Source organism: Pleurodeles waltl, chromosome 3_1 (assembly GCF_031143425.1).
Source record: "Pleurodeles waltl isolate 20211129_DDA chromosome 3_1, aPleWal1.hap1.20221129, whole genome shotgun sequence".
Taxonomy (NCBI): Eukaryota; Metazoa; Chordata; class Amphibia; order Caudata; family Salamandridae; genus Pleurodeles; species Pleurodeles waltl.
This window is the reverse complement of record NC_090440.1, coordinates 1,677,513,254-1,677,523,225: the sequence shown is the minus strand read 5'-3', so window position 1 is coordinate 1,677,523,225 and position 9,972 is coordinate 1,677,513,254. Positions and strand designations below refer to the sequence as shown.

At 40.2% G+C, this 9,972-nt stretch overlaps 1 protein-coding gene across 2 annotated transcripts in view; it reads right to left on the bottom strand.

The window, feature by feature from the left end:
- Positions 1–1,102: 1,102 nt before the first annotated feature.
- The window catches only part of OSBPL6 (oxysterol binding protein like 6), a 566,805-nt gene continuing 557,935 nt past the window's right edge, over positions 1,103–9,972 (bottom strand). For both annotated transcript variants that reach the window (XM_069225427.1, XM_069225425.1), the window contains one exon: positions 1,103–5,182. In XM_069225427.1, coding sequence (XP_069081528.1) covers positions 5,074–5,182 — 109 coding nt within the window. In that variant the 3' untranslated portion in view covers positions 1,103–5,073. The remainder of the gene's footprint in view (positions 5,183–9,972) is intronic.

Genomic DNA, 9,972 nt, shown 5'->3' with positions numbered 1-9,972 from the left:
TAATGACATCAACACCCTATATCAGGTGTGCATAATTATTAGGCAACTTCCTTTCCTTTGGCAAAATGGGTCAAAAGAAGGACTTGACAGGCTCAGAAAAGTCCAAAATAGTGAGATATCTTGCAGAGGGATGCAGCACTCTTAAAATTGCAAAGCTTCTGAAGCGTGATCATCGAACAATCAAGCGTTTCATTCAAAATAGTCAACAGGGTCGCAAGAAGCATGTGGAAAAACCAAGGCGCAAAATAACTGCCCATGAACTGAGAAAAGTCAAGCGTGCAGCTGCCACGATGCCACTTGCCACCAGTTTGGCCATATTTCAGAGCTGCAACATCACTGGAGTGCCCAAAAGCACAAGGTGTGCAATACTCAGAGACATGGCCAAGGTAAGAAAGGCTGAAAGACGACCACCACTGAACAAGACACACAAGCTGAAACATCAAGACTGGGCCAAGAAATATCTCAAGACTGATTTTTCTAAGGTTTTATGGACTGATGAAATGAGAGTGAGTCTTGATGGGCCAGATGGATGGGCCCGTGGCTGGATTGGTAAAGGGCAGAGAGCTCCAGTCCGACTCAGACGCCAGCAAGGTGGAGGTGGAGTACTGGTTTGGGCTGGTATCATCAAAGATGAGCTTGTGGGGCCTTTTCGGGTTGAGGATGGAGTCAAGCTCAACTCCCAGTCCTACTGCCAGTTCCTGGAAGACACCTTCTTCAAGCAGTGGTACAGGAAGAAGTCTGCATCCTTCAAGAAAAACATGATTTTCATGCAGGACAATGCTCCATCACATGCGTCCAAGTACTCCACAGCGTGGCTGGCAAGAAAGGGTATAAAAGAAGGAAATCTAATGACATGGCCTCCTTGTTTACCTGATCTGAACCCCATTGAGAACCTGTGGTCCATCATCAAATGTGAGATTTACAAGGAGGGAAAACAGTACACCTCTCTGAACAGTGTCTGGGAGGCTGTGGTTGCTGCTGCACGCAATGTTGATGGTGAACAGATCAAAACACTGACAGAATCCATGGATGGCAGGCTTTTGAGTGTCCTTGCAAAGAAAGGTGGCTATATTGGTCACTGATTTGTTTTTGTTTTGTTTTTGAATGTCAGAAATGTATATTTGTGAATGTTGAGATGTTATATTGGTTTCACTGGTAATAATAAATAATTGAAATGGGTATATATATTTTTTTGTTAAGTTGCCTAATAATTATGCACAGTAATAGTCACCTGCACACACAGATATCCCCCTAACATAGCTAAAACTAAAAACAAACTAAAAACTACTTCCAAAAATATTCAGCTTTGATATTAATGAGTTTTTTGGGTTCATTGAGAACATGGTTGTTGTTCAATAATAAAATTAATCCTCAAAAATACAACTTGCCTAATAATTCTGCACTCCCTGTATATATTATTGAATATTTTTAAAGGCAGGAAATGCTTCTTAGTGATCTTCCTTGCGTCATAATGGCTTGTCATCCTGTGGTGCTGAATATGTATAGTGCCACGCAATTGTATGTAAAATATTCCCAGCAAAAATGTAGTAGGCAAAACGTATGTGATTAAAAAATGCAAATTACAGAAACATGTGTGTTCCACTGGTGGTTTATATTTATCAGCAGTTGTATTTACCAACAGTGGTATTTTAGGGTGTCTTAGTACAACAGAGCTGAGGTCAACAACACATGATAAGGATACTGCAAGTCACCTCAGAGTTCCATAACTTTATAAAGGAACCTGACCTTCGGCCTTGTTTCGCTATATGGTTATGAAACTTCTCGGTGACTTGCAATGCCCTTAGAATGTATGGCAGGGGTACTTTATCCTGTATTGTATTACAGAAAGGGGATCCTTGTCATGAGATTACATAAGAGGCTGGGATCTTCACACCAGAAGCATATGTGCTTGAACTGATATTTCAGTTTTTTCATGCATGATCTTCATTTTCTGCAAGCTGGGAGGACATTTCTTGAATTTCAATATTTCTGCCTGCTGGGTTCTGGCCAACCATTGATTCACATATTTCTTATGGTAAATGTGTTTTGAGATGTGGAACATCACACTGCTGTGGATCACTGGATCTTTCTGGTGGAGTGGCCAAGAGGAAAAAGTTTGATTAACTCCAGAGTAGCTAGTATTGGTAGATTTCGAGGAAGGTACAATTTAGCTAATTATGAGCCTATAATAGGTCTGTACATTACTGTCTACTGTGAGATTAGTAAATTAGTGAGTGTCTGCTGCAGAAGAGGTTATTTAAGTCATGTGAATGAAAGGTGCTTGTAATGCCTGATTAGTCAAACCAATGTACTGTTTATACCAAATGTAATATGAAACCGGATCATGCACTGTCTGTAACAAACTCATACTGTCTCATTGGCCTGTTCACATTCTTAAGGGCACTAATTAATGGTATATATGCGTTGGCAATACCTACACCCTTGACGTGCCTAGAATACTTTCAGCAGTGGCAGTGTTATTTCACATATCCCAAATCATGAGCAGAAAAAATAGCCATTTTATCCATAACATATGTGCGCAAACACACACTGAACATAACTGTGATATGCCATGAGCTGGCAGTATGGGTCTCATTAGCTTGCCGTCAGATAGCTAAATCTGTCTGCAGCCATAACATAAAAAGAGTTCAGGAAGGGCAATCAGGTACTGCATCTTATACACTAATCAAATAGTTGTTTTGGAAATTTAATTTGAAGTGGTACAAATTCTCAGAGGAAATACCTTTATCTGATATTGAGTTTCTTTCATGTAGTTCTCAAGTGCTCAGGACTATAAGGTCTAATAATATTATGAATTATTTGAGAGGAATTTATGCAGAACTCTGTTAAAGAAAAACACATGCCAATCTCCAAAACGTGTAACTTTTTTGTGAACATCACTGCAGCCGGATTTCACTGCTTGTACCTTTCACTTCAGAAATGTATCAAGAGTTTTTGCCACAGATTAAATCTGTGCTTTCACTAGCATAATACCTAATTGTGAAACTGAGATCTAAACATGCATTTACGTGAAGTTCACAAATCAAACTCTAACCAAATTAGTTTTGCTATCTCTTTTCAGAGCAAGACACTAAGAAGGGTCATCAGTTTGACAATAAGTAGGGGCATAAGTACCCTAAACAGGACTGCCAGCCTTTATCAACTGCCAATATGTATGTAAATAGGAAATTATTTTTAGTTACAACTAACTTTCCTTGGAATTTCCTAATCAAGCAAGGTTCTAAATTGGTAGTGTGTAAACTAATATCATTTAGAAATTAATCAGTCAAACGGAGAACAGGGTGCAACAGCGTAGCAGAATAAGCCTGTTCTGTAGCCGAGGCCACACGCGATATTTTCAACATCATACAAAAAATCCCACTTCAGTTTCTAGTTTCAGCCTCACAGTTCACTGAGATAATAGGTATTAGGGGAAGAGTGCTCCTTCCAGTGCAGACCTTTTACTTCTAAGAACAAGGCAGATATCTAAGTAAAATTTCAGATTTATACAATTCAATTACTATAGTATTCCTAGTAATCGAGTCAAAAACACACGTGCAAATTTCATGTATGCGTAGTTGCACTCAACTTTATCCAACCCTCTAGCTTATCTATGCAAATCTAAAACACTGCTTGTGTAAACTGCATTGAATCAGGACGGCAATGTTCATCAAAAACATACATATGATGATTTCTATGCAATTAATATTTTAGATACCATCGTATAATGTTCATATCAGGACATTCAAACTTGCATATTCGTGAAATTAAAAATCTGACAAATAAGTTGGAAAGCATTCATGGTCTAGTCTGACTGGTCATATTCAGACCAAATTATATCTCTTTGAAAGGTAATAGGGTAAATATTGAGTTCAACAAACTAAGGGTTGAAAAATGGAAGAGATAAAAAAACAAAACCATTTAGAAAACAATTACCAAAAAATTGTTTTTTATAAATATAACGGGCATGGGAGGTGAGTGCAGGACATGGATGGATCAGTTGTACAGGGGTAAAGGTGGGTGCCAACTTTTTGAAAGGTAATGGTAACCTGTAAAATTACATTTAGCAAACAAACATTATATTTTCAGCAAGACATGGAAATGATAAGATAAGTATGACTTACCCATCATTTATTGGCACTTAAAAACTGTTGGGTTGCTTTGTTATTTAAATAGATGTTTTGTGGGTTTCAATAATAAAATGGCTTTAATGGACTCAAAGTTATTCACTCTGTGTTTTGCTGATGGATATTTTGAAGTGAATTATTTTATAACACGGACCTATCTAGGACTTCTGCTCCTCAGTTCTAAGTGTCTTGATGCCCAATTGCAGGGGTTGAGTATAAGAACACTTTATCATAAAGCTTAACAAATAAAAGAAGACCTATTTAGTAAGAAGGGCGAATATGTGAACTTAAAACTACCTCAACATAGATTACACAGCCACATTACCCAATATGGAAGCATGCTCCACCACTCAAAGTCCCTTTCCAAATTCCCACATACTTTCTCAAAATGAAAATTAGTTTAAAATAGTTTCCTGCGCTTAGTTTTGAATGCATATAATTAAATTTGATTTATTACATAGCTTTGCATGTTAAGGCATGAACAGTGGCACAGCAGCAGGATTTGCAGGAAGGAATAATTTGTGATATTCTAAGTTAAATAACGACCTTCAAACCGGAAGCGAATCTTGTGGGCGGAGCTTTGTCTTACTGAATTGATGACTCTTGTGAGTTCAAAAACCTTGTTCTTTTCTGTTCACTTGCTTTATCTTGTGGTTGCAGCTCTTCTTGATGACTTAATAACTCAAACTTTATCGTTGTTCTGCTTCCTCAACACTTGACATATTGCCAGGAGATCTAGATTAGCGATGAAATGAATCATGAACGAAAAGCTGATCTGGGCCACGGTGAAATGCAAGTTCGGAGCTCATTACAAAGATGAATATAAAAGCGAATAGCAAGTCTTCTGTTGACTTCAAAATCGCATATATAACTATATGAAATATAATTGTGCATAGTTAATCATCTGTTCAGGAACTGATATGTTTTCTTAATGTGCATTCTCAGTTTACCAGAGTACAGGCATTTTAAGTTTACTAAAGCCAGGGTCCCTTCTTAATTCCCAGTAGCTATCATTGGAAATCCAGGATTCCTTTTGCTGGACATCAATCACTTTCCTGTAAAAAGACAAACAAGCACAGAAGTCAGAACAAGCAAGGTATACAAAAATAAATAAATATATATATATAGATATATATATATATATATATACATAGTCTGTCCAGTTATCAGAAACATATTTGTGCAAATACTCTAGAACAGTACTAAAGAAAACTGTATTACTAGAATTTCAATTTGACATTAAATGATCACGCGCTGAATCGTACTAACCCTCCTGGTGGACGTTACTGCTACAAGAGAAACCCAACAGCACCCACATGCAAAATGCATGGGCTCCACTGGTGACACTATCAACTTAAATATTTCTTTCTAATCAGTAAATACATTTCAGTACTAGATGAAATTCCCTCCTTAATCCCTGAAGAGCAGCCTTTATTAATAAGACCTAAATCAACAGGTGTTGTCACTGAGATACAATAAATTTGAAAAATATTTGTGTGCTCACTGCCTTTTTCTTCTAAGCCTAAAAATCTTCTATAGCTTTCCTCTTAGTACCACAGGCCATGATGTTTTTGTCTCAAACCTAAAAACGTATAGCCTAATAATAAGATATGAAAACTGTCTACAAGCCCATAGTCTTTCATGTACAATTACCACCACCAGTAAACTTTTAAAGTAGCACTATATGTAGTCACCAAAACAATGGAATTTGACTGCATGCATTTGTTTATCTTATGATATGGATGCCTACGTTTGACAGATTCTGCACTTGCCAACAGACTTTTAATGAAAGCATACCATTAAGGAAAGCTATCTTCTCCCTTCTCTCCACTTCTTCAAGCTTGTCCAGATTCAGATGACCATTGACCATTTTGTCCTAACATAACTACAGTAGTGGATTGGACTGTATGGGTTCATGTCATTGAAATTCCATCATGTAACTATGCCAGCTGTGGGCAAATACCAACAATATTGTATTCTAGTTAACTAGTTAGTTGCATGTAAAATATGTTCCCATTAGCCAGTGGGTATATCCTGCATCTTTGCTTCCAGTTGGTACCTAGTTTGACCTTTCTCTTGGCCCTTCTCTACTGTGGTGTTTGCTATTGTGTTCTGTGCTACATTGCTTATGACGACAACATACTATATGCTTAACACGTAGGTACATTCAGTAGGCAGAATACCTCAAATTCTGCCTTCAATACTATAACCTCTCTTGCTACTCTCAGTTAGTCAATGGAGCTATTATTGTGCCCGGTGTGTATACCTTACAATACGCCCATGTGAAGAAGCCACAGTTCTGGTCAGGCAGGACATGTGGGCATCTGATTCTCACCAACTGGCATATTCCACCATGTTTACAGCACATAAAGGATCTAATCATAACTGCTGTACATTTCTGAGCACTATACAACAAATCAACTATACTTCAGAGGCTTTAGCAAATTAAAAAAGCATTGCCAAAGCAAATAGGACTGGTGTTGACCACCATATGTTTGGCCTTGCAAATCCTTGTTTTGCTTCGTCATGGGTTTTGCTAAACTTTATGTGGAAGCTGCTCAGCCCTGCTAAATCAAAACATTGGATAAAAGCAAAAATATTTTTTTTAGTTTAAAAAAAGCACCCATATTGATGTAGTTGTCCTTTGCACTGAAGGGAACTACTTTGTGCGTGCATGTGCTCTTTTTTTAGGTCTCCCATAACAGCGCGCATGCGCTGTTGCTGCGAGGGGTACTGTACACAGTAAAGAGCTTGGAGCCTACCAGTTACTTACCATTGGTTCCAATCTTCACTCTTCGTTGCTGCCTTTAAATTGGGCATCAAAAAGCCATGCATCAGTTTGTTCCTCCAGCAGAGCATGGATGAAGCACCGGTTAATTAAGCTTAATTAGTGCTCGTCCACAGTATACGCTGTGATTCAGGCACTAATTCATTCTTTGCCACCATATGGTTTCTTATTGCTTTCTTCGGTCCCTCCCACCCTCTGCCCTGTTTTGCTTTTACCCATCTCTGCACGAACCACACGCCCACGTTTCTTTTGCTAATGTTTTTTTTGCAGATTTTTATTATGTAAACTTGTCCCAAGGGCCATGCAGGGTTTCACAAGAAAATCAGCTCCCCTGATGCAACTTTTTTAAGCACGAGTTAATTAAGCAATTTGCCTGGAACCACAAGATGTTGCTGCCGTAGCTGGGATTTGAGCATAGTTACCTGGTTCTAACATCCACAGCTCTAGCCTCTACACCACATACCCACACACCACAACAACTAATCAGAAGTGTGATATTGGGAGACATTAACATGCAATTTGTCTGTCGCGTCTTTCTTATCTTCAAACAAAGCCTGCTAAAGGGTACCCATCACAAGAGGTGAGCACCTCGGTGTGTCTGGTGTTAGGTTACTACAGACCGTGCTCCACGCCTGTGCCTTGGCTCTTCCGGGTTAGTCATTCTTTGTGCAATGATACCAATAGAATTCAACAGCTAGGAGAACTCCAGCCAACCAACGCCCTATCTGCATTTTTTGACCACTGGCAAAATGCGTCTTGTTTGTGGCTTTAACCTTTCACCCTCTGTAACGTGAAAAACGGGAACCACAAGTGTTTTCCATTAATCGTGTATGAGCAGCCCAAAGCCATGCACTGATGTAAGGATGTAGTACTGTTTTTCCAAAACTAAGCCATTTCATCAATAATATCAGTGTTATCATCTGCAAATATCTCTGTCACATCATGGGTGAGGTAAACTGAGTGAAAAGTTGACCCGGCAAGCACAGCTTCTGCACAGGTTAATGTTTAATTTTTTCTAATGTTTGTGACCCCAACTCTCTCACTCCACATGGTGGCACGTTCCCAGGAACCACTAAGCTCCGTCTGGCGATGCATTGGGCAGAGGCCCATGATCATCCTTTATGACATGGTGTTGGCAAAAGCAACACCAAGCTGTACTTGTGGATCTTTTACTATTATTGCCATACAGTATTTTCAACATTAACGTTTGCTGCTGTATAACATTTATTTATTTGTTGCCTATAATATATCCGCTTTCTCCCTCTCTGTACAGAAGAGATATTCCTGCTGTAAATCTAAGGGGCATATTTACAAGCCCCTAGCACCTACTTACGCTAAGACGGCATCAAGGAGGCCATTCCCCCATGCCAGATTGCACTACTTTGTAACCCCTTGTGCCACATTATGCCTGCAACTGGCATAATGTATGTAAAGGGGGCGTGCCCTGTTAGGAGTACCAGAAAAATGGTGCAGTGAAATTTACGAGATTTCACTGCGCCATTTTTCCCGTCATTTTTAACACCTGCCCAAGAGAGGCGTTAAAGTGACACTCACATAGTTTCCAATGGGCCTTCCCACGCATTGCTGGACTAGCGCTATGAGTTTTGGCACTAGTTGACCAATGCGTGAAAAATGTTGCTGCTAATGTGCGCCATGGTGCACCTTATTGTAATTACGGTGCTACCAGGGTGATGTTAGGGTGGTGCAAAAAAAGTGGTGCATCATAGCTGATGCCCCAACTTTCTTGTAAATACTTCCCTAAGTTTTCAACAGTACATAATGTGTTATTGTAAGTAATGCTTTGCAGCTGGTGGCTAAAGTAGAACGCACAAACTACCAAGAAAATCTGACTGCAAGTCTGCAACACCGGGGAAATCCCAACAATTAATTTCAAACTTCCACAGTATTCTGTTGAGCACAACAGCTTATGGTGCCACTGCACCTGCTGCACAAAAGCTAGCTAATTTACTGGTTTGCCATTGTGTCGTGCAACTTCTTAGTTGTTTCTACAGCCCCATCTTACATGCTCAGTTCAGTCTATTACAGGTACTGCTTCCTTGTGATATTCTAAACATGACACTTAGCGTTGCCACTACTTATAGATGATAAAACGAAAGCTCATGTTTTAATGTACACTGCTAATTTTAAGAGTCAAACTCCAAAATATTGGAGTTAAAGTCATTTTTGCCTGCGGAAAACTACCTTACGTCAATGAGATGCAAGGTAGGCGTTTCCAGGCAAACAATGACTCAAAGCCCCTAGCGCCTTATCTATCCTCCTCTGCAAAAATCACGCATGGGAGGAGGAGGGCCTTAAATAATGACGCTAAGCCTGCTTAGCACCAATATTTATTGCCTGGATCAGGGCAGGCGTTAGGGGACCTGTGAGGCTTTTCCCATGGTCAGAGATCATGGAAACAGCCCACAGGTGCCATTCCCTGCCCCCAGGGACACCCCCACCCACCTGCACCCTCACATGGAGGACACCTAAGAATGGGGGGACCCATCCCAGGGAAGTATTTTTATTTGTTTTGCAAAGTGCCATAGGGGGGCCTAACTTGGGCCCCCCTACATAGCACCATGCCCAATGGCCATGCCCAGGGGACTTAGGTCGCCTGGGCATGGCCATTGGGCTAAGGGGCATGACTTCTTACTTAAACAGGAGTCATGTCCATGGGGGTTGTGTGTGGTAATAATGACGCTAATCAGGTTAGAGTCATTTTTTTGACTCTACCCTGACTAGCGCCATTCTTTCACGCACAACCTCCAGTTTCCCCTACGCCTCCTCCACCCGGTTAGCGTCTTAAATATGACCCCCGGCTGACATCCAGGAATGGCGATAGCCGACGGTATACTTTTTGAGGCAAACCTGCGCTAACGCAGGTTTGCGCCAAAAAGTATAAATCAGGGCCTTTATGCCACTGTACGACGGTGCGCACCACTCTACTCTTCCCCACTCCACAAGACTCTACGTCACTCCATGACACTCCACGACACTCCATGCAACTCTCCTCTACATCACTTTCAGCCAAACTGAAAAGCAGACACGCTAATGTAA